This window comes from Hibiscus syriacus, unplaced genomic scaffold, assembly GCF_006381635.1.
Source record: "Hibiscus syriacus cultivar Baekdansim isolate YM2019G1 unplaced genomic scaffold, ASM638163v2 tig00004620_pilon, whole genome shotgun sequence".
Taxonomy (NCBI): Eukaryota; Viridiplantae; Streptophyta; class Magnoliopsida; order Malvales; family Malvaceae; genus Hibiscus; species Hibiscus syriacus.
In genome coordinates, this window is record NW_024062020.1 from 625,514 (window position 1) to 650,363 (window position 24,850).

General features: G+C 33.4%; 4 protein-coding genes and 1 pseudogene across 8 annotated transcripts in view; 2 read left to right on the plus strand and 3 right to left on the minus strand.

The window, feature by feature from the left end:
• Positions 1-281: 281 nt before the first annotated feature.
• Positions 282-1,477, minus strand: LOC120195475 (1-aminocyclopropane-1-carboxylate oxidase-like). Its single transcript, XM_039197492.1, has 3 exons — positions 1,260-1,477; positions 950-1,161; positions 282-876 (listed from the first exon to the last, which is right to left on the minus strand). The coding sequence occupies exons 1-3, from the start codon at positions 1,359-1,361 to the stop codon at positions 282-284; spliced, it is 909 nt and encodes a 302-aa protein (XP_039053423.1). The 5' UTR covers positions 1,362-1,477.
• A 3,347-nt stretch (positions 1,478-4,824) lies between these two features.
• On the plus strand, positions 4,825-7,528 carry LOC120195290 (uncharacterized protein At1g51745-like). The gene is made up of 5 exons (XM_039197361.1): positions 4,825-5,070; positions 5,298-5,646; positions 6,602-6,885; positions 7,001-7,084; positions 7,143-7,528. The coding sequence occupies exons 2-5, from the start codon at positions 5,456-5,458 to the stop codon at positions 7,526-7,528; spliced, it is 945 nt and encodes a 314-aa protein (XP_039053292.1). The 5' UTR covers positions 4,825-5,070; positions 5,298-5,455.
• Positions 7,529-7,656: 128 nt separating this feature from the next.
• LOC120195956 lies at positions 7,657-10,107 on the plus strand (annotated as a pseudogene).
• A 547-nt stretch (positions 10,108-10,654) lies between these two features.
• Positions 10,655-11,862, minus strand: LOC120195387 (1-aminocyclopropane-1-carboxylate oxidase-like). Of its 2 annotated transcripts, XM_039197435.1 has the most exons (3): positions 11,645-11,862; positions 11,335-11,546; positions 10,655-11,261 (listed from the first exon to the last, which is right to left on the minus strand). In XM_039197435.1, exons 1-3 carry the CDS (start codon positions 11,744-11,746, stop codon positions 10,667-10,669), a joined length of 909 nt encoding a protein of 302 aa, XP_039053366.1. In that variant the 5' UTR covers positions 11,747-11,862; the 3' UTR covers positions 10,655-10,666. The 2 variants fall into 2 exon arrangements, with proteins under 2 accessions (XP_039053366.1, XP_039053360.1); XM_039197429.1 differs by having other exon boundaries at positions 11,335-11,773.
• A 7,548-nt stretch (positions 11,863-19,410) lies between these two features.
• LOC120195963 (protein translocase subunit SECA2, chloroplastic-like) overlaps positions 19,411-24,850 on the minus strand; it is a 28,178-nt gene continuing 22,738 nt past the window's right edge. For 2 of the 4 annotated variants that reach the window (XM_039197904.1, XM_039197897.1), the window contains exons 26-31: positions 21,687-21,741; positions 21,540-21,609; positions 21,233-21,422; positions 21,021-21,144; positions 20,614-20,688; positions 20,244-20,536 (exon numbers count right to left, since the gene is read on the minus strand). In XM_039197904.1, the coding sequence (XP_039053835.1) occupies positions 20,372-20,536; positions 20,614-20,688; positions 21,021-21,144; positions 21,233-21,422; positions 21,540-21,609; positions 21,687-21,741 (679 nt within the window). In that variant the 3' untranslated portion in view covers positions 20,244-20,371. Of the gene's footprint in view, positions 19,685-19,774; positions 19,871-20,243; positions 20,537-20,613; positions 20,689-21,020; positions 21,145-21,232; positions 21,423-21,539; positions 21,610-21,686; positions 21,742-24,850 lie in introns of those variants that run through there. The other 2 variants (XR_005523127.1, XR_005523125.1) reach the window with 2 other exon arrangements.

Below are 24,850 nucleotides of genomic sequence, written 5' to 3' on the forward strand. Positions count from 1 at the left end.
GCATCTACTTTAATGGAAATAATGTGAAAAGTTAAGTAAAAGGAAACAGGAGAACCTATATGAAATTAAGAAGTCAAAAGCTCACAGCCGTTTCTTAAAATAAAGAGGAGAAATTCTTAATAAAATATTGTATACTTCCTTGAGCTCTCTCTCTATCCTTTCCTGCATTTTTATTTTCCAGGAAAGAAAGGGCTCTCCTTTTTCATCCAATCCAAAAAGAAAAAAAGAAAGAAAAGAAGCTCGTTATTTCAGGTTCGAGATTCTTATGTATCTGCTTCCTATTACATGGCCCTGACAGCTTGGAACCTTGGTTCCTTTGGGAGGAACTGCTGCTGAACGTAAACAGACATATAATCACCAAAAACAAACTTGGGATAAGTTTCTCCCACTTGTTTTGTCTTCTCCACTAGCTGTGGTGCAGGAGCAATGGTGGCTTTCAAAGATGGATTGTAAAACGAAGCAATCGGTCTCCTATTTCCATCAACGGAGCGCAAAACTCGGTGCCAAGCACTCTTGTACCGGCCATTGCTTAGGACCTCTATCTGATCACCGGTGTTGATAACTATGGCGTTTGGCAAAGGATGAACATCAATCCATTGCCCATCTTTCAGGACTTGAAGTCCCCCCACCTTGTCGTCTTGGAAGAGTAAGATCACGCCGCCTGCATCGGTGTGAGCTCGAAGCCCCTTCACTTTCTCAGGGTGAGGACATGGTGGGTAATGACTAACCTTGGTTCCAAAGAAGGCATTATCACCGTCTCCATCATTGAATGCCGTCTTGATGTATCCATTTGGTAATCCCAAGTTTTCATCCATAACTTGCATCACCTTTTCAGCTAATTTCTTCAACTCAAATCTGTAGTCCTTCATAATTTCCCTGCCATAAACATCAACAATTAACATTATACATTAACATACACATGCAAGCAGATCAAACATGAAATGCTTACTGGAATCCAGGTGTTTTGGATGGCCACTCATTATCATCTAACAGAGTGACAACATCTTCCCAATCTGCATCCTCCAATGTTACACCGCGCTCGTCCAACAACTCCACCACCTTTGACTTGTTGAAATTCTCTTCACGTTCCATCTTATAAAACTCAGATGAAACCTTCTTCACCCTCTCCAGCAACTCCACGGGGATTCCATGGTTCACCAGCTGCAACACAAAGTACAAAATTTTACACTTTGAATACACAAATAAACCAAAACCAATGCCGAATTCCCTTCCCACAGACAATGATAAGAAAAGGGTACCTGAAAGAAACCCCATTCTTGGCATGCATTTTCGATCTGAGCCAACGTTTTGGCCCTGTCATCACCATTGAGCTTAGAGAAATCAATCACAGGAACTGCCATTGAAATGATAGGAAAAGAAAAGTAATGAAAAGTGGTGTTAAAAAGATGAGTAGAAATGTTTAGCTAAGTCTGCAGTTTTTGTGGTTGAAAGGAGAAGAGGATTAGCCCTATTTATAGCAAAGCTAAAGCAAGTTTTCCCGCCATAATGGATCCGTCAACCATTTTTTTTCTCTCTCTCGAAGTAGCCGTTGGGATGATGTATGGGACGGTGAAACAATACTGATTAATTAAATCAATAAAAACCAGGTCAATGCTTTGAGATGTACTCACCGGCAATCAAAGAAAAAAAAAATAGAATGATAACATTTTTTATGTAAGTTTAGAGGTTCAAATTTTGATATTGTGAATGTTCTAACTATATTTTTTTATAAAAAGTAATTTAATACTATACTATTTAATCAAATTTTATAACTTTTAATCCATTTTTTTCTTAATTGTCAATTATTATCTCCCTTTTAAAAAATCTCTTTAATGATCAATAAGTAGCAAATTAGATACTTGTTGGTAACTGTTGGCACGTACCAAACCATCCTTCAAGTTTATGGAATGAATATGATAATGCTCTCTCAAATGTGTGGAACTGGAGTCACCTATCCAATTATTGGTCCCTATTTTATTAAACCCAATGTCTTATTTTCACCATAATATAATCGACATGCCAAGTGTCATTATTCTTCATTCATGTGCACTTCTTTATTCAATTTCTAAATTAATTTACTTGAGGTGGGCTATCTATTATCATTATTTTTGAAGTTGTACCAGAGATGAAAGTTCAATTTTATGTTAAGAATGTAAATTCCTAAAAAAATTATATAAAAAAAATTAGTGGTGCGAAGTTAAATTATTAATAAGAAATTAAGAAATATATCTAAATTATATATGAATTAGAAATTTCTAGGAATACAACCAGGACGAACGCAAGGTTTTATGTTAGGAGTACAAACTTAGAAAGTTATAATATAAATGTAAAAATATAAAAGATGCAAAATTAGACCATCAATAAAAAATATAAAAAAAACACCTAAATTATATAATTGAAATTTCTAAAAGATACAACTGCACCCTCAACATCCCCTCAACCTATTTTGTCGCCCTTATATATATATTCGAATCCAATACCTCTAAAGAAAGTATTTACTACTAAGACCAACTTAATAAGTTGCAGTATTCTTTGTTACTTGTACTTGAAACCTTTGCGGAGTCCAACATTTGCCTTGGTATGCCGTAGATCTTGTAGGTGTAGCCGGCATTACCGTCTCCATGAATTGATGCACTGTTATACATGTTCATGTAGTAGGCGTAGTTCAAGGGTTAAGCAAAACAAGGTCAAACACTTCTTATTATAATTATAATCCTAATAAACAAAGCTTATCCATATTATTGCATTGTCAACTCCATTATATTACTCTATTCCAGCTTCTTTTCTCTCCTTTTTATTGTTATCGTTAATTTGGGAAGGAGGAGGCTATTAAGGTTTAAATTACATAAAGGAATCTCGTATAAATTAATTCTATTATAAAAGTGGATCATTTAATTAGTCTTTACATAAATTTATTGAGTGACTTTAGTAGTAAATATGAATATTATTTTCTTTAGAGAATTCAAGTTCAAACAATTATGTCTGTAAGATGCACGTACATTGATAATAATTAAGAAATGTTATAAACAAATATTACTTTATAATTTTCACGTAAATTCAAAACAGCACAAATGATTCATGTGCAAACTTGCATCATACATGTATTTGAATTTTTCATAACATCTTACGATATATAAAACCTTAATAATTTGTACTCTAATATAAAATCATGCACTCGTCCTAAATTATATGTAACCCTATTATAATTTTCTAATAGAACATACTTATTCCATGAACTTTATTGAACACATAACATCACATATTTAATTATAACAATGTTTAATGTGAGATTACTTCATAACTAATCCGATTATTTTTAAGATATACGCCAGCAAACTAAGATCACAAATTAAATTAAATTTATTGATGTACTTTGTTTGTACCTAGAAATTAAGCACTGTATAAAGAATACATGATGGATCAAACTGACAAGATTGCATGCATAATTGGCATGTTTTGGATCTTATGATACACATTGATCATGCATGCATGCATACATGGTTCTAATCATTAACTATCCAGCTCTATGCTTTGATTAAATTATTCTCTCATTAATTTATGCCACTTTGTTTCAGGGGCGAATCTAAAAGGTTGGCAAGGCCCGGGCACCTAATATTTGTCAAATTTCCTTTTATCCCTGTCATGTTTTCGCAAATTTCATTTTAGTTCTCTTAATTAATATTTGTCAAAACATTAAACGAGATTGTTTATGAACATAAATGAACTAGTCGATAAACGAACAAGTCGATAAATAATCTTGTTCGTGAACATAAATGAATTGAATATATCTTTATTCGTGTTCGTTCATTTATTAAATTGATAAAAAAATATTCATATTCATTTATTTAACTTAACAAATGAATATAAATAACAGTTCAACAAACATTATTCATTTACACTCCTATACTTGTTTTAATAAATAAACGGTAAATAAGACATATTATTAAAGTTGAAATATGTCAATTTGTATTTTCTAATAATTCAAAATTTAAAGCTTAATTCTTATATCGTGTTAAAAGTAGAGTTTTATATTATTTAAAAATTCTGTATTTTCTAATTTTATTTATTTATTTATTTAACAATTATAATAAAATAAAATAAATTTTATTATCCAAAAAATTGGATTTTATCAATTTTAATATTCAAATTTCTATACTTCAAAAGTTAGAAGTACAATCCTAATTATACGAAAATATGCGCTAATAATTGAGAGATAAAATCAGAAGAATGGAAGCTCTCTAACACTCTCATTGATTAAAATCATGTTGAATAATATTGATATTGAATTAAGGAACGGATGTGAGATTTTATATTAGGGGACGGACTTGAATTTATAAAATTTTAGAGTGACGAAAAATATTTTCAATAGAAAATATAAAGAAAAAAATTTAAAATATACAATTTTAAATTTTTAGGGGACGATCGTCACCATTCATCCCTTCGATCTATTCTTAATTGGACCACGGCCGAGGTATTAAGACAAATAAATTAGAAGAAATTTTAAGTTTTTTTAAGAATATTAAAAATGAATGAAACAAAATTTCAAAAATTAAATTAATATTTATTAAAAATCTAGAGATTAAATTTAAAATCAATTATTTTATTAACATATTACATCATTAATAGATGAAATAATTAAAATATAACAAATTAATAATAAATAGTGTAAATATTATTTTTTAAAGTTTAATGACTAAAATAAAAATAAAGGCAAACATAAATTACTTCCTGCTATGGTATGCCATTATTTTTACTTGTAAGTAAATAGTAAGTATATAAATTTCCTTTCTTTCTTCAAGCTTCTATCACAAAAGCCAAGAAAAGAAATAGGGTGTGTTTTTATGTTTATTTGATGATCCAAACGGAAGCCTTTCATTCTTCCTTTTTTCACTCTTCTCTCCTCTAATCTCACTATCCCTACCTCTCTTTACTCTCCGCTCGTACATTTAGCCAAAAAAAAACCCCATAAAATCTTTGACCAGAAAAAATGGATTAAAAGTGAAGATGCACTTAGAAATCTTTCAAGAAAAACTGAATTTGAATTAAGAAAAGTGGCAAAAGAGCCAAAAGGTAATCTTCGTATCAGGAAAAAGAGGAAACTTATTTTCCCAGATCCTTATTTTTGGTTGTTTACACTGGCTTTCTCTTTCACTACCCCAGATCCTTTTTCTTTCATAAACCCCTTCAAGCTGTTTCAATATTTTCTTTTATGGGTATCTTTGTTTTTTTCTGGATTTTTAGTCGCATGCAGGATTAAGGTTTCTCTTCTTATTTCTTTTTGTTTGTTTTAAATTCAGGGTTTAGAGGGCGTATGCATTTGTCCAAGCAATCAATTATTTTGGTGATTTTAGAGTATTGGGTCTGCTTCAAAACGGAGGTTAAGGACTGACTTTGAAATATTAGATTTATTTAACCATTTATTTTCTTTGGAGGATTTTGTTGGAGGGGGTTTCTGATGGGGAGCACCGATGAGCCCAACATAAGGGACATTGATGCGTCGGTGGGTGGCTTGGTTTGGGTCCGACGCAGAAACGGTTCTTGGTGGCCGGGTCGGATTATGGGCCTTGATGAGCTCTCCGAGGGTTGTTTGGTTTCTCCAAGATCCGGCACCCCTGTTAAGCTTCTTGGTCGCAAAGATGCAAGCGTGTGAGCCCATTTTTAATCTCTTAATCACTTTTTAGATTCATTTGGATAGGGTTTAATGGCTTACATTCCTATTGACGATTCATTGTAATTGTTTTCTTGTATTTACATGTATTTGTTTAGTAGTTTGATAGTTATTTCAATTTGGATTCTTTTTATTCCTTGATCAATAATATAAGATGAGAGGGGAAGAATTTGCTTGTATTACATATATAAAATTATCTATGGTTCCGTTTGGGGAGAAGATTGCTAGCTTGTGGTTTGGGCTAGAACTCGCACTTGTCTTGGTATCTATGGTAACATATGGTGGAAAATGGAGTATTTGGATCAAATTGAAATGCCTGCTTGTTTGCTTTGGTGCATTATGCTTGTTGTTTGTGCTTGTAGACGACCATTTAATTCATGAGGTATACTATCTTGGGAATAAAATCTTGTGTGGCTCTTTTGGAACTAACCGAAACTTTGACTTCTGGTAATTGAGAATATTTTTTCATTTAGCATTGTTGATTTTATGCTAGACTGATCTGCATTTTACTCTCTAAGAGCCCTTTATAAATGTTGTAGTGAATAGTCATTAACAAATTTCTAAATCAGTTAGGTCGTTGAGTGTTTGTTCTGTCACACAGTTGTAGAGGTTGTAACCGTCATTTGTCACCTTTTAGCTTTCGAATTATATATCGATTCATTAGAAAAATAACATAACTAACCGATGTTTGAATAAATGACTGCTTTTTTCTTTTTAGATAATGACAAATTAGGTTCAAGGTTTTACCTTTATATACCATCATTATCTTGACTGAACTTCCATCAAATAAATTTTTTCTCTAGAATGTTTATCTCTGAAGACTGAAATATGTTGCTCCAATGATCGTCATCAAGTGGAAAGAGTTTACTGTTCTTGGAATATGTTCTCATTACTTAACTTTCTTGATTAAATCTTCATCGTTTTTGGCTTTAGGGACTGGTATAATCTTGAAAAGTCTAAGAGGGTGAAGGCCTTCCGTTGTGGAGAATATAATGAATGTATTGAGAAAGCAAAGGCTTCTGCAGCAAATTCTAACAAGAGAGCAGTTAAATATGCTCGAAGAGAAGATGCTATTCTTCATGCTCTTGAAATTGAGAGTGCACGTTTAGGCAAGGATCATCCAGATTATTTCTCTAGAAAAGATAATTCTGGTGGTGACAAGGGGAGTTTGGCCAGAGAATCACCCACCGTGTCACATTCTGGGAAAGAAATGACATGTCTGATGAAATGAGTGGATCTGAGGATGCTTCAGATTCAGCTCCAGAATTATCTCAGTCTGGGATATCCTTTGAAGAGCCAAATAATATTAATGGTACTAAGGGGCACTCTAAGATGACAAAGAGAAGAAAAACCCCAATGATTCCGAGGATGATGGATCGGAAAGAATCAAGCGCATGAGAGGACTTGAGGATCTAGGTATGGGTGTAGGATCAAAAAAAAAGCCCAGGCTGCAGATGCACTTGAGATAGTTCAGCATATAGTTCTTTATTTTATGAATCAAATGCTGGAAGTTTCCTTTTTAATGGAGATTCCATAAATGGTAGCAGAAATCATTCATCATCAGTGAAAAGAAAGAGATCTCAGGTGGCAAATGTTCATGAATTCCTCAAAAGAAAAAACCGTCGTAGACCATTAACCAAGGTTTTGGAGAGTACAGCTATTGTGTCAGTTCCAGTTGTTTGTGATGAACTTACAAGCTCAAGTGGTTCACCCCGTTGGGGACTTTCTGACAGCAAGATTTCAGGAATTGATTCTAATGAATCACGCAAGATTGAGTTGGTTCAATTAAGTCATGTTTTTTTTGGTGGTGCATTGATTACTGCAATTAGCAGTAACTTCTTGAATGATTTCAGTATTTAGTGCTGGAATTAGTTAGAAGAGGTGTGTATGTTTGAACTTGAGGCTTGTTGTTGATGGTAAGGTGTGGAAACATCTGCTAGGAATTATTAAAGCAAAATGAAGAAACACTCTCAATGTCGCTTGTTTGATACATAGCAGTTGTAACTGCATTTTTTGTGTTTGATGCGCAGGTTGCTTCTTTCTTGCATTATCAAGAGAACATGAATGTTCTTGTTGAACCTGATGTCCATGACATTTTTGCTAGAATCCCTGGATTTGGATTTGTTCAAACCTTCTACAGTCAAGATACTAGGTACTTTATGATTAATTTTTCCATAAAGTTGATGATATTGTGTTCCTCAAACCTGATTGGAATCCTACTTGATCTTATGCTCTTTCGAAGTGATCTTCACGAGAGGGTTGATTTTGTGGCATGCTTGGGTGGAGATGGGGTTATATTGCATGCGTCAAATTTATTTAGAGGTGCTGTACCACCTGTTGTATCATTTAATCTTGGATCTCTTGGATTTCTCACTTCCCACACTGTAAGTTACTCACTTTTGTGATCTTTGTTATGGATATAGAGTGTCCTCATAATTCCCATTGGTTTAACCTTTTTCTACCATTTATGATTGATATAGTTTGAAGACTACATGGAAGACTTGAAGCAGGTCATTCATGGTAATAACACAGCAGATGGTGTTTATATAACTCTTAGAATGCGCTTACGATGTGAAATTTTCGAAATGGTAAAGCAGTTCCGGGGAAAATATTTGATGTCCTAAATGAGGTTGTTGTGGACCGGGTTCTAATCCATACCTTTCTAAGGTTGAATGTTATGAGCATGACCGACTCATAACAAAGGTTAGTTAATTATTTTCTAGGAAAAGAAAAGGAAAGAAAATTTGTGCCTCAATTGTCATGTAAAATTGAGTTCTAACTGTCATTTTGGATTATAAATAATTTGGACTCCTGTTGTCACCGACAAATGTGGCAGTTTATTCTAGGCTGTAAATGATATATCTTATGTAGCTTTAGAGGTGGTCAATCTTTTGTGACTTTCCTATGCTTTTGTTTAATTAAAAATATGCCTTTAGGTGCAAGGTGATGGAGTCATAGTAGCCACACCAACCGGGAGTACTGCTTATTCTACAGCTGCAGGAGGTTCCATGGTAGGTTGTCCTTTCAAGTTTTCAAAAACACGAAGTTTATTCTATATAGATCATTTTGAGTATCATGGTTATTCTGTAACTAACAACATACTATTGCTAATGCAGGTTCATCCAAATGTTCCTTGCATGCTTTTTACACCTATCTGCCCACATTCCCTCTCATTTAGACCAGTTATACTTCCAGATTCTGCAAAGCTTGAATTGAAGGTAAAATTATTCTCATGAAAATACCATTCATAGTTCATTTTAGAACTTTCCCCCATCTAACAAGAATCTGGTGGAATTCTTATGCTTTGGTTTAAACTAGTTTCGTTATTTCTTTAATTGGTCAAACTAGCTTTCTACTTTTTCAATGGATATGTCATTTCTCATGTTCTATATTTGAAATAGTTCATTACTGTTTTGTTGTGAATTATGGTTCGTTGCTTGTCCAAAGACGCTGACATGGAAGAATACATTTAGTTCTTTTATGTCTTAGTTTGCCAGCATATTATCTACATTACGAAGGTGGGCGGGCATCTGAGTGGCTATTCTAATCTTCATGTCAAATATTTATTGTATTTTTGAAGGATTACCATCTATTGGCTATTTGGACCCTTTTTGCACCTTTTTTTCTTTCTTTTCATGTAATGTGCTTAATAATAGCTATGTTAGATGCTAAATCTCAATTAGCTTGAAAGGAGTAAATGTTGAGACGTACACAAACGAAGCTGTATTTCTGAAATTTTTCATCTTTTTCATAAAGGTTTTGGCCTCGTGGATAGTTGTGGGTTTCTATTTTACAAACTGAGGCCATTTGTTGCTAAGCCATGCATTATCGAATTGTATGAATATGGCACAATTTGTCAGAGTTCTTTAAAGCTAACATCACAGTATTTGTATCTGAAAGAAATTCAGTCAAGGTACCAAATATATGTATGATATGTAAAGCACTGAAACATTGTTGTTGGTTTCACAGATCCCTGACGATGCTCGAAGCAATGCTTGGGTTCTTTCGATGGGAAGAGAAGGCAACAACTCTCTCGAGGACATTCAATCAGAATATCTATGAGCCAGCACCCTCTACCAACTGTCAATAAATCTGACCAAACAGGTGATTGGTTCCACAGCTTGATTCGCTGCCTGAACTGGAATGAGAGATTGGATCAAAAAGCCCTCGAAGGCATCTGACACTGGGTAGCTAGTATCTTCATCCTCAAGGTAGGTTGAACGTCCATGTAAATTGATGTACAGATATAAATTGGAAAGAGTAAAAACAGAGTTTAATACACACATTCTGAATGCTACTCATTACCAACATATACTTCCCCATAAAAGTAGAGTTGGTCAATTTTCACCCTTGCATTGTACAAATACTGTCAGACACGATACTGGCAATTCCTTTGAAATAAAAAGAAAAGTTTCTAATATATTATTTTATTTTGTGAATTATATAACAGCTAGTTTTATGCATCAAAGTTGTAATTTATCCTCAAACTCTTGCATGTATACTTCTTCCTGGTACTTTCTGCCTGTATATTTATGCAGTACCATGGGGGGAATGGTATGTGAAGAGTTACAGAGGAAGTTTCCGTGATATTGAAAATATTCCCATAGGTCCATGCAGAGAAAGTTTCTGTATAATAAATTAGAAAGAAAACAAAATTACTTTTGATCTTTTGCCCTTTATGTGCTGTACTGAGATGCATGTGGTACATGTTCTAGTGGCATCTACTTTAATGGAAATAATGTGAAAAGTTAAGTAAAAGGAAACAGGAGAACCTATATGAAATTAAGAAGTCAAAAGCTCACAGCCGTTTCTTAAAATAAAGAGGAGAAATTCTTAATAAAATATTGTATACTTCCTTGAGCTCTCTCTCTATCCTTTCCTGCATTTTTATTTTCCAGGAAAGAAAGGGCTCTCCTTTTTCATCCAATCCAAAAAGAAAAAAAGAAAGAAAAGAAGCTCGTTATTTCAGGTTCGAGATTCTTATGTATCTGCTTCCTATTACATGGCCCTGACAGCTTGGAACCTTGGTTCCTTTGGGAGGAACTGCTGCTGAACGTAAACAGACATATAATCACCAAAAACAAACTTGGGATAAGTTTCTCCCACTTGTTTTGTTTTCTCCACTAGCTGTGGTGCAGGAGCAATGGTGGCTTTCAAAGATGGATTGTAAAACGAAGCAATCGGTCTCCTATTTCCATCAACGGAGCGCAAAACTCGGTGCCAAGCACTCTTGTACCGGCCATTGCTTAGGACCTCTATCTGATCACCGGTGTTGATAACTATGGCGTTTGGCAAAGGCTGAACATCAATCCATTTCCCATCTTTCAGGACTTGAAGTCCCCCCACCTTGTCGTCTTGGAAGAGTAAGATCACGCCGCCTGCATCGGTGTGAGCTCGAAGCCCCTTCACTTTCTCAGGGTGAGGACATGGTGGGTAATGACTAACCTTGGTTCCAAAGAAGGCATTATCACCGTCTCCATCATTGAATGCCGTCTTGATGTATCCATTTGGTAATCCCAAGTTTTCATCCATAACTTGCATCACCTTTTCAGCTAATTTCTTCAACTCAAATCTGTAGTCCTTCATAATTTCCCTGCCATAAACATCAACAATTAACATTATACATTAACATACACATGCAAGCAGATCAAACATGAAATGCTTACTGGAATCCAGGTGTTTTGGATGGCCACTCATTATCATCTAACAGAGTGACAACATCTTCCCAATCTGCATCCTCCAATGTTACACCGCGCTCGTCCAACAACTCCACCACCTTTGACTTGTTGAAATTCTCTTCACGTTCCATCTTATAAAACTCAGATGAAACCTTCTTCACCCTCTCCAGCAACTCCACGGGGATTCCATGGTTCACCAGCTGCAACACAAAGTACAAAATTTTACACTTTGAATACACAAATAAACCAAAACCAATGCCGAATTCCCTTCCCACAGACAATGATAAGAAAAGGGTACCTGAAAGAAACCCCATTCTTGGCATGCATTTTCGATCTGAGCCAACGTTTTGGCCCTGTCATCACCATTGAGCTTAGAGAAATCAATCACAGGAACTGCCATTGAAATGATAGGAAAAGAAAAGTAATGAAAAGTGGTGTTAAAAAGATGAGTAGAAATGTTTAGCTAAGTCTGCAGTTTTTGTGGTTGAAAGGAGAAGAGGATTAGCCCTATTTATAGCAAAGCTAAAGCAAGTTTTCCCGCCATAATGGATCCGTCAACCATTTTTTTTCTCTCTCTCGAAGTAGCCGTTGGGATGATGTATGGGACGGTGAAACAATACTGATTAATTAAATCAATAAAAACCAGGTCAATGCTTTGAGATGTACTCACCGGCAATCAAAAGAAAAAAAAAATAGAATGATAACATTTTTTATGTAAGTTTAGAGGTTCAAATTTTGATATTGTGAATGTTCTAACTATATTTTTTTTATAAAAAGTAATTTAATACTATACTATTTAATCAAATTTTATAACTTTTAATCCATTTTTTTCTTAATTGTCAATTATTATCTCCCTTTTAAAAAATCTCTTTAATGATCAATAAGTAGCAAATTAGATACTTGTTGGTAACTGTTGGCACGTACCAAACCATCCTTCAAGTTTATGGAATGAATATGATAATGCTCTCTCAAATGTGTGGAACTGGAGTCACCTATCCAATTATTGGTCCCTATTTTATTAAACCCCAATGTCTTATTTTCACCATAATAAATCGACATGCCAAGTGTCATTATTCTTCATTCATGTGCACTTCTTTATTCATTTCTAAATTAATTTACTTGAGGTGGGCTATCTATTATCATTATTTTTGAAGTTGTACCAGAGATGAAAGTTCAATTTTATGTTAAGAATGTAAATTCCTAAAAAATTATATAAAAAAATTAGTGGTGCGAAGTTAAATTATTAATAAGAAATTAAGAAATATATCTAAATTATATATGAATTAGAAATTTCTAGGAATACAACCAGGACGAACGCAAGGTTTTATGTTAGGAGTACAAACTTAGAAAGTTATAATATAAATGTAAAAATATAAAAGATGCAAAATTAGACCATCAATAAAAAATATAAAAAAAACACCTAAATTATATAATTGAAATTTCTAAAAGATACAACTGCACCCTCAACATCCCCTCAACCTATTTTGTCGCCCTTATATATATATTCGAATCCAATACCTCTAAAGAAAGTATTTACTACTAAGACCAACTTAATAAGTTGCAGTATTCTTTGTTACTTGTACTTGAAACCTTTGCGGAGTCCAACATTTGCCTTGGTATGCCGTAGATCTTGTAGGGTGTAGCCGGCATTACCGTCTCCATGAATTGATGCACTGTTATACATGTTCATGTAGTAGGCGTAGTTCAAGGGTTAAGCAAAACAAGGTCAAACTTCTTATTATAATTATAATCCTAATAAACAAAGCTTATCCCATATTATTGCATTGTCAACTCCATTATATACTCTATTCCAGCTTCTTTTCTCTCCTTTTTATTGTTATCGTTAATTTGGGAAGGAGGAGGCTATTAAGGTTTAAATTACATAAAGGAATCTCGTATAAATTAATTCTATTATAAAAGTGGATCATTTAATTAGTCTTTACATAAATTTATTGAGTGACTTTAGTAGTAAATATGAATATTATTTTCTTTAGAGAATTCAAGTTCAAACAATTATGTCTGTAAGATGCACGTACATTGATAATAATTAAGAAATGTTATAAACAAATATTACTTTATAATTTTCACGTAAATTCAAAACAGCACAAATGATTCATGTGCAAACTTGCATCATACATGTATTTGAATTTTTCATAACATCTTACGATATATATAAAACCTTAATAATTTGTACTCTAATATAAAATCATGCACTCGTCCTAAATTATATGTAACCCTATTATAATTTTCTAATAGAACATACTTATTCCATGAACTTTATTGAACACATAACATCACATATTTAATTATAACAATGTTTAATGTGAGATTACTTCATAACTAATCCGATTATTTTTAAGATATACGCCAGCAAACTAAGATCACAAATTAAATTAAATTTATTGATGTACTTTGTTTGTACCTAGAAATTAAGCACTGTATAAAGAATACATGATGGATCAAACTGACAAGATTGCATGCATAATTGGCATGTTTTGGATCTTATGATACACATTGATCATGCATGCATGCATACATGGTTCTAATCATTAACTATCCAGCTCTATGCTTTGATTAAATTATTCTCTCATTAATTTATGCCACTTTGTTTCAGGGGCGAATCTAAAAGGTTGGCAAGGCCCGGGCACCTAATATTTGTCAAATTTCCTTTTATCCCTGTCATGTTTTCGCAAATTTCATTTTAGTTCTCTTAATTAATAACTAAAAAAAGATAATTTTTGTCCCCCCCAATTTTCTAAAGTTTTTAATATGATTTCCTTTTATAAAATTTGTAAAGTTTTTGTTAATTTTGGTAAGATTTTTTTTTGTTTATTTTGGTGAACTAATACAAAGTAGTATCTAAATGTAAATTTGTTAAAAAAAGTTAAGTGATTGTATATAAATATAAAATTTATGACAAATTTTTTAATAAATATAAATTTGTTTAAAAAGGAAAAGACTATAAACATGGATGGTTAAAATTGTATTGTTCAGTTTATGGTAATATTTTATTTATTTATAATGATTAAGGGTTAAATTGATTAAAAATATCGATTCCATAAACAACCTTAAAAATTATATTTAACTAAAAAAACCCTTAAACTTGACCTTGAATTACTTGTAAATTATTGAATCAAATGCTCATTTTTTTTGTTCGTATTTGAGCCCTTTATCTTACTTAGTAACGGTTGAAGTTGGTGATCTATCATCATATCTTATTAAAACAAACATATTTTAATAGAAAACATTATTTAAAAAAACTAAAATTTAAGTTTTTAATTGTTTTTTGAAAAAAACGAACTCATTAAATGCATAAAAAGTGCACATTGCATTATTTTATTAACTGCCAGCTGAAAAGGTTTTTGAATTATATAATAATATTTTCATTATAATAATAAAAATCGTTGAAAAGAACAAAGCCGTCTTTCATTAATTACTTGTCCGTGGAGCTATATTAATTAATAAAAAATACTTAGGAACATGGATTTGTATGCTTTTTTCGGGCTTTACATTATTTAATTATTTACTTTTATAATATGGTTAGAGATATGCACAAGAAGCAACTTCCCTTAACTAACAACAGAAACAACCCTTCCCGTAATATTTAATTAACTCATATTTAAACCCATTAAACAATATTAATAATAAAAAGAGATATTATTTTATTTTGATATCTCGAGTTTAAATAATTATATTTGTAAAATATATATCCATTTATTATCAATTAATTAATTTTTTTAAATAAATATTATCTTATAATCATCATTTACTTATAAAAAAATAATAATTAATATTTAATTTCATAATTGGTATTTAGATTCATTCCCCCCAAGACATTGTGCGTTGAGAGAAGTGTTATTGCATGAACCAATGATTGTGATTTAAATTAAATTATAATTTATTTATTTTTTTCAATGCTTAAAATTAAAGAAATAATTAAAGCCTCTCTTGTTCTTTCACATGGTGCTGACTAATGGGTGTTTCTGATTAGAAAACAGTTGTTTTCATGACAAAGAAATGGTCTAGGGAGTATGTACTTTGATTATGTCTTTCCCGTACATTTTTATTTAAAAAATATACCTACTTATTTAAATATATATATTTTTTTATTAAAATTTATTAATATGCATGAACAAGTTATCTCGGTAGTAAAAAAATTATCATTGTTTTTGGATATATGAACTGCAAAACTACACCGTTAGCACTGACTGGAAATATAAACAGTAATTAAAAGGAACAAATTCGTAAACCGTGTCGTGGCAAAAACCATTGCCTTAGAAACGAATTCGCCCCGATGTGTGTAATCGCTGCAGTAGGTGGACCGTCCCCCAAGGTTAACACGGTCGCTCCGAATTCAGTACACCCGAAACCGGAGTGGACTGCTGGTGGTATTGCTCTTCTGATTGGAAAGCACTCAGAGAGAACTCACAGAGAGAACTGTAGAAAACACTTTTGTAAGTGAATTGTGAATGTTTGAGAGTAAGTTGAGAAGCTGAATATAGCTCTCTATTTATATGCTATTTAAATATATATTTCTTTCAAAGAGAAATTCTTCAAGAATTTTCTCTAAAAAGATAGTATCTGCGCGGACGTGTCGAAGACACAAATTACCACGAGCCGAGCTGAGCCGATAATATCTTTGTAATTGCCTCAAATTAAAAAAAATTATCAATGTCAACCGAATGGGTTAGTAAATTTACCTATTTAAAATAGGGGTTTCTGTCCATTGTATGATTTTTTTAATTTTATAAATATGATAAAAAATTTATTATTACTATTACATTATCTACCATTAAATTAATATCATTTATGATATATTTTTTCTTATATAAATTTTTTCACTGTTCGAATTATGAAGAAAAATTCAAGCTTCACTAATTCAACACGAGTCAAGATGTTTTCTTTTCTATCTTTGGGTCCCCGGACATTTTTTTTTAATTTATCTTCTAATATTTTGGTTCTCTTTGGAATTTTAGTCAAGATGTTCCTTTTAAGATTTTGGTTGAATTGGATTTGTGATATTTAACAGTTGACTATATAGTATTAAATTGTAACTATGAATGTTGCGAACGTTACAAGGTGAGTTATTTTATAAAAATAACTATGTTTTTGTATTATGAATGTAGTTGTAATGTTGCTGTGATCTTAAAAAATAATACGTCATTACACTGTGTTTTAGTACTATTTGAGACAATTAAGGAGGAGATAAGAGAACAAAGATGGGAGTGATGGTTCCGTTGACAGGTACAAAGCACTTTTTATTACTAAAGGGTTTTCAGCAACACCCGAGGTTGATTTCAATGAAACATTTAGTTGAATCATTTGGTTCTCAACTTTGCGCCAACTCGATGTCAACGATGCTTTTTTTTTTCAATGCACTCTCTCACAAGATGTGTTTATAGCCTAACCTCTAGGATTCAATGATCGAGATCATGTTTTTAAGCTTCGCAAAGTCATCTATGGACTCAAACAGGTTTCACTGCATGTTATCATGAATTACGCCAATTTTTATTTATATATGGTCTTTGTAATTCCATTGTCGACATCTGTTTGAAGGATCTTGGAAACTTGCATTACTTTCTCGGTGTTAATGGTTTATTTTTTAGTCAACAAAAGTATATGATTGATCTCCTTTAGAATACTCATATGACTGAAGTGAAATTGATCTCTACACCTCTAGTTGCATGTTCGACTCTTACACTACATATTGGAACTCCTTTATCTAATCCCACAGAATATTGAACCATTGTTGGAAGTCTTCAACATCTCTCGTTAATCCGTCCAGATATCACTTACACAAATAAGCTCTCTCAATTCATGCATCAACCTACAACCGAGCACTGGACTGCTGTCAAATGTCTATTTCGCTATATTCGTGGTACCTTAAATCATGGTATCACATTCACTCTCATTTCTCTCTTACTCTTCATGCGATCTCAGATGTTTACTAGGCTTGAAACAATGATGATTATATTTTTACAGGTGCTTACATTATTTATCTTGATCGTAATATTCCAATATCGTGGAGCTCCACTGAAGCCGAGTATCAATCTATTGTTGCCACGACCGTGAACTACGTTGGCTTTGCTCCTTCCTTATTGAACTGGGCATCATCATACCACATCAACCAATAAAATATTGTGACAATGTTGGGGCCACAAATCTGTGTGTCAATGCGGTGTTTCATTCACGCATGAAACACGTTGCTTTAGACTGTCATTTCATACATGAACAAGTGCAAAATGGTTTTTTCCGAGTCTCTCATGTCTCCACCCCTGATCAACTTGCTGATGTCCTTATCAAGACAACAACTCGTCACTGTTATGAACAAGATCGGTCTCACTCCAACGCTGTCCATCTTGTAGGAGCTTGATAAGATAGGTTAACCAAATGAATTTTTAAATTTCAAATAAAAAATTGTTGTGATTTTCCTTAATTTAAATTATTTAGTTCAGTTTGAATTCTTTATCTTTAGGCTTTAGCCGCTTTCTTCTGCCCTCATAAATGTGTCAAATGTTAGTAAAATACAACACATATTTTCACAACCTTCTCCACTTCCTTCCTTTACAGAAAGTATATAAAGAGTGAGAGAGCTCTTTCCTCTCTTAAAATTTATGGTCTAATAATATTTTAGGTTTTTATTAATTTATAACTTAACTCAAATTAGATTTTTGTCCTATTTCTTAGATTAAATACTTGATTAATTCTTATTGTTTTGATATTAATAATTCATTAACCCAATATTTGATCTTCAACTCTATTGATCTTAAATAATTTACTTCTCTTAATATTTGATTTTAGCTCCGTTATCGCAAGAGACGGCGAGGAAATAGTGAAATTAAGTTGTTGAGGGTGTAATTATAAAAAGAGATCTTCGATTTGGGTTCAAGAAACAAAACTTTATTAGCCATGAGAGGTGACGAGAATTGCAGCATTTTAACATGGAAATTTGCATATTAGAATCACCTGAAGCAAAAAAAGGTTGAGAATTGCAACCATTGGCGTTAATTTGGTTGTGCTTAGAGGCTGATAAAGTAAGTTCATTTAGGTTGAAGATGAAGTGTCGTGTGAATTATGGTTGTTCGAAGGGGTCTTAAAGTGCATTTTAATGCTAAACTTTTAGGGTTTATACCATATCACAACCAGCAATTAAGAAGGGTTTTTGTTGGCTGTTAATACGGAACATTTTGTGTGTCGGTAAGTTTCTCGGCTGACTACCATATAAGATTTTTTTAAGGTTGAGCTTAGAAACTTGATTGTGTGCATGATCATGAAAGAAGAAAACTGAATAAATCGTAGTCTTGTGGTGGGGAAATTGAATAATTTGATAGACGAAATAAAATTGATAAGATGAAAGTTTAATTTCTTAAGTCGTTTTAGATTAGAACTAAACTGATAGAACAAGTTTTAAGGGCTAAAAGTGTTACTAAACCAACTAAAGAGGTTTTCTTGAAACCTTTATTTGAACCAATATTTGAGTTCAAGAATGGAATCTTAAAATCACGAATCATCAAATTTTCATTTGAATATTCTGGAGGTTTGTTGTCACGGTAGCAACAATCGAAGATAAAAACCTTCTACAAAAGAAATAATTCATATAATTTTTAAGTCGGAGATCAAATTAACTGAAAACTTTACGTACATAATAATTTCAATAACAATGATAAATTCAACTGTTTGATTATTATTATAATATCAATGCTAAAAATAACAATAGAGGTGTAAAACCCATTTAATTTTAAACATGCCCATAGATTCCAAACCATGTTTTTTTACATCTGATTTACTTGTAAATTAAAACACTTTTAATCATTAAATAGAAACTTGAGCCAAGTGAAATCAGCCAGATTAAGAAAAAAAAGGAAAATAGTTCCAGATGCGAAGGACTGGATTATTGAAGCAAAATGCACTGATTTAGAAGTGTTTGAAGAAGATAGCATATGGCACAGAGCAAAAGTTAAGCCGTCTATCTAAAAATATCAAATGCTACAAGTATAAACTCAAAATAAGTCATTCACTTAAAACTTTTAACATAAATCAAGTTTTCCTTCACCGCAGCTCACAAAAAAAATCCCATGATTTTTAATCTATATATATAAACAAGCTGGGGGGAACTTTAAGAAATCAATGGCGTTGTACAACAGAGATACTGTTCAATGTAGGTAAAATCTATGGTACAACCAAAGGTTTTGTCGAGCATTGCATTAGGTATGCAGGAAAAAGTGCAGGATTACCTCGAATTAATGTGAAGCTTATTGGCCAAAACCACAGAGCTGATCAATGGAAACCTTTTCCCTTTACAATCTGAGTTGCTAATAAACTTTGTTGGTCACTCTACCTTGCACATCAAATAAGAGTATTTCTTCATGAAACAGACATTGAGCACTTGCATTAAACATGAGAGTGAAAATGGAATAACATACGATACCCTTTTCAGAAAGGTACTATTTGAGCTTTCTTCCATGTACCACTGAAGAGACCGGGCACAACAACTTTTTTCCAATAAAATGCAATAGGTACATTCCTGTAGGGTGAACATAATCAAATATCAAAAAGGAAAAATGGTCTTAGGTAATGTTGCAGAGACTATAGCTGACTCTATGCTCGCAGCAAATACCGAGTTCACATCCTCCGAATTTTTGGGTATTTCGTACAATGAAGTCTGGTGATAGTTGAGATATTTTCAGATTAAGTGATAGTTTGGCTTTAAGCAACTTGTTGACAGACAAGATACCAAGTGTAGTTAATGTTCTGGTAGGGACATGTATTTTTTATAGTATATATATGAATGAAGAGCTAAGTTAAAACACTATCCCAGCATATGGGGGTGATGTCGAAACCATTAGTACATCCAAAGGAGAATCAAAATAACTGGGCTTAAGTCTCTAGTTTAGATGCTCAGGCAACTAGTAAGGGAGCAAACCTCCAAATAATCATAAAACCAAAAGAGTTGTGAAGCAAGCCCATCTAGAATTAATAGGCAAATATAAGAAGAAACAAACCTTAGCTTGACCAGCATCAGCTTTCATGACAAAAATAGCTCTTGGGATTCCATAGGTGATGACCAATAATGTAAGAGTGATTCTACAGTTAACCTTCGTGCTGCACTGAGCATTGAGATAAAAAATCGACACCCATCAATTTTATATTCTTCAAGAGGATTTCTGTGCCCAAAGCTTCTAACATTTACCTGTCAAAGACTGCCGTAAGAATGAATCTATATTTGAAAGTTGAAGCTAACAAAAACAACATATTCGGATTAAATACCGCAGAACTAAGCCTATTCATGTTCGCGAGATGATCCCTCCAGAAACAATCTAGTGTCTTGACAAGAACTGCTCTCTGAATTTCAATAATAAGAAAATTAGCAGCAAAAAAGGCAGGACATAAACAAGATCTTGGATGACATGTGAGGCAGTATAAGGATAGACTAAAAAGGAAGCAGATAACTAAGAAAGCAGTTGAAATGGGCTCGCCAAACAACTTATACTTCACTTTACTGAAGCAAAACAAGTCAAGCACAGATATTTACAGCAATCAACTAGGATTTGGAAGTGAAAAAAAAGTTAGGTCAAAAGAATACCAAGCCATGTTGCCACAAGAACTGTCACAGGTTCAAACCATAGATTGGAAAATTACTCAAATTATTATAAAATGTAAGAGAAACACCTGACCTCAATATCTTTTATGTATGCATCATCATAACCAGATTCTTGTACAGTGTTCAAGTATGTAGAAATCAAAACATCCCCAAGGTATTTACGAAGAAGGTTAACTTCTGGCCGATACCTCCCATTCCTAGAGTAAATGTTAAATGGCTATTATTCAGAATCAAAATACTGTCGAACTAAACTGAACTACAGATGCACTGCCATTATCTACTTACTTTGTTGAATCATCAGAGCAAATAGCCAGCCAGCGTTGAAGAGAAGAATTTTTTCTGCGGATTCCTCTGAAGCCATCTGGAGGTTTTGGCAAGTTTGGAAGGTGAAAACTGTCGATATCTACAGAATTTGATTCATGTAGCTGTTTAAGAGATTGGAGTAAATCCTCCTCTGAGATCGCTGCAAATGAGTCTGCAGATACTCCAGGCTATAAGAAATCATGTGATAGGTGGAAATCCTAATCCAATTAGTAACAAATATTCCTAAAGGATATGAAGGAACTCAGATGATGCTTATGGATGAGCTTACCATCTAAAAGCTTCCCTGCAATACTGATGAACTCTTTCAAAAGCTTAGCCAAACTCCACTTTCTTGGATGCTACATAATGAATTAGTTTGATTAGTCTAAAAAGATAAAGAGTACACAGCATCTGAAGAGAAAAAAAAACTCACTACCTTCAGTGGATCAGCATTCCCAAAAACAGTTTCATCTACCACTGCTTGCATGTACCTGTTAAGCAACTTTTCTATTTTAATGTTCAAAAGACGGATAAAAAAATAATCTTCAAAAAAAGTTGATAGAAAGCACATTGACAAGGTGGATTATGCCAGAACAAATTAATAATTGCCAACATGAGTTAGATTTACACGTATAACATTTTCCTGAACGCCGCGTTATCAAAGACATCTGTGTATAAAAAGGAAATCTAGCATGATATAACAAAAATCAATTGATGAAATTGACAAAAGCCATGAATTTTACTGTAATTCACTCTTCTTAAACGTGTAGGGAAACTTACAATTATATATACAAGACTAGGCCTTATCTTAGGTAACTTCTAAACTAGTTAAGAGACTAATTGTAGTAATAAAAAGAATCCATTAGATTTAGCGATACTAACTAAATAGAATATTTACAAATCCAACTCAATCTTCTTAACTTAGGTAACTGATCTCTGACACTCCCCCTCAAGCTGGGAGCATGGATATCTTCCATCCTATGCCTGTTAACTTCTGAAAATACTTGACAAGTTTGTCTGCAACTTGATTTCTAGTGGTCACATAGGGAGTACAGATTAGGCCACTGTCAAGTTTCTCTTTTATGAAATGTCTATCCACTTCAACATGTTTTGTTTTGTCATGTTGAACTGGATTATGAGCAATGTTGATTGCTGATTTGTTATCACATTAGAGTTTCATTGGTTCATTCCACTTTACCTTCAACTCTTCTAAAATAATCTTCAGCCATAATAACACACAAATTCCCAATGCCATAGCTCTAAATTTAGCTTATGCACTTGATCTAGCCACCGCATTCTGTTTTTTGCTTCTCCAAGTAACTAAGTTACCTCCAAAGAAAGTGCAATAGCTTGAAGTTGACCTTCTATCAATTATGGATCCTGCATAATCTGCATCTGTGTATGCTTCCAGAGTCAAGTTTCTTCCTCTTCTAAATAGAATTCCTTTGCCTAGTGTACCCTTCAAGTATTGCAAAATTTGGACTACAACCCTTAGGTGTGATTCCTGGGATTGTGCATGAATTGGCTCACAACCCCAACAACATATGATATGTCTGGTCTGGTGTGTGACAAATAGATAAGTTTTCTCACGAGTCTCTGAAAAAACTTCTGTCAACTGCCATATCATACTCCTTTGAGTCTCCAAGCTTGTGATCGACTTCTATAGGAGTTTATGCTGGTTTACATCCTAGTTTTCCAGTTTCCTTCAACAAGTCCAAAGTATACTTTTGCTGAGATATAAAAATCCCTTGCTGTGAGTGAGCCACCTCAATACCAAGGAAGTATTTTAATCTTCCAAGGTCCTTCACTTCAAGCTCTTTTATAAGACACTTCTTTAAATTACCAATTCCTTCAGAATCATTAACTGTAACAATTATATCATCTACATACACCAACAATGCAATTACTCCCCCTGAAGAAGAGTTTTTCACAAACATAATATGATCACCTTGACTCTGTTTGAAGACTTGTTTTAGCATTACTTTAGTAAATCTCCCAAACCAAGCTCTTGGTCATGGTATAAAAGGTTTTAAAAGTAGAGGTAACATCAAACTTCTGTTTTAGTAGATAAATCCAAGTAACCCGAGTATAATTGTCTATAAAAGACACAAACCTTCTAGCCCCAGTTGTGTAAGGAATAGTGGAAGGCCCCCAAACTCACTGTGAATAAAGGTAAAAGGACTGTTGGTCCGCTTATAACTTGCTGGAAAAGAGGAACGTTTATGCTTTGCAAATTCACAAGCTTCACAATGAAATCCTTCAACATTTAAGGAATTACACAAGGAGGGAAGCATAGTTTTTAAGAGTCTAAAAGGTGGGTGACCAAGGCGAAAGTGATGTAGCCAAATTTGGTCTTTATTGGTTGTAGATTTGGATAAAAAAGACAATGGTTGAGTATTCAAAACTCTAGTTGGTCCACTAAGGCCTTCAAGGTAGTATAAGCCATTTATTTCCCTAGCATGCCTAATCATCATATTCGTTTCTTGCTCCTGAAAAATACATTGTGTAGGATGAAATAAAACGCTGCAGTTAGTGTCTTTGATAAGCTTTGGAATAAAGACAAGGCTAGTGAGTAGTTTTGGCACATGTAGGTCATTTTTAAGCAATAGGGTTTTACTGATGGCAATATCTCCTTGGCCAACAACGGTTACCATAGGTACATCTGCAACTGTGATTTTCTTGTTACTAGAGCATGGTATGTAGGTGAGGAATTTTAGTGATGAATTAGTCATGTGATCAGTGGCTCATGAGTCAATTACCTAGGAGTTTTGGGTAGGTATGTGGGTGGATGATTCCAAGGCATTAAAACTCTGAGAAGAGGAAGAAGATATACAGGAGAAAACAAGATTGCATGTACCTATAGAGGATGATTTTTCTAAGGATTCCAATAAGTTCTTCAATTTTTCTACTTCTTCCCTGTTGAATTCAATAGATTGTTCATTAGACTCCTTAGCCACATGTTTAGTTGCATAGGCTCTGCTTTGTCCTCTTACTGAGCCCCCTTTCTCTGTGAAATTCTTATTTGCAATCTGAGGCTTTCCATGTAAACTCCATCATTTCTCTTTGATGTGACGAGGTTTTTTGCAGTAAGTGCACCATAAGGAGTCCTTGTTCCTTCTGATTTGTCTTCAATATTCTGCTACTCCAGACGATTTGGTCCATTAAGAACAACCCTAGTAGCCAAGGCTGAACTTTTTACTTGATTGTTTTCAACCACCATCACTCCTCGTCTTTCTTTTTCAGTACGAATGATAGCAATAGTTTCATTCAGTGAGGGAAGGTCTTTTTTTCCTAGAATCTGGACCCTTACTGCATCAAATTCTATATTTAGTCCAGCAAGAAAATCATAAATCCCATCTTTTTCTACAAACCTCTTTAGAATTGTTGCATCCTCACTGCATTTCATCTTAATGCATTGATAGTAGTCCATTTCGTGCCATAGATTCTGCAACATATTAGAATACTCTGTAATAGATTCGTTTCCTTGTTTAGTAGCTAAAATCTTGCTCTTGATTTCATAAATCTAAGTAGCATCTCGAACCCTCGAATAGGTTTGTTTTACAGCCTCCCATATCTCCTGGGCGGTTTCCAAGAAACATG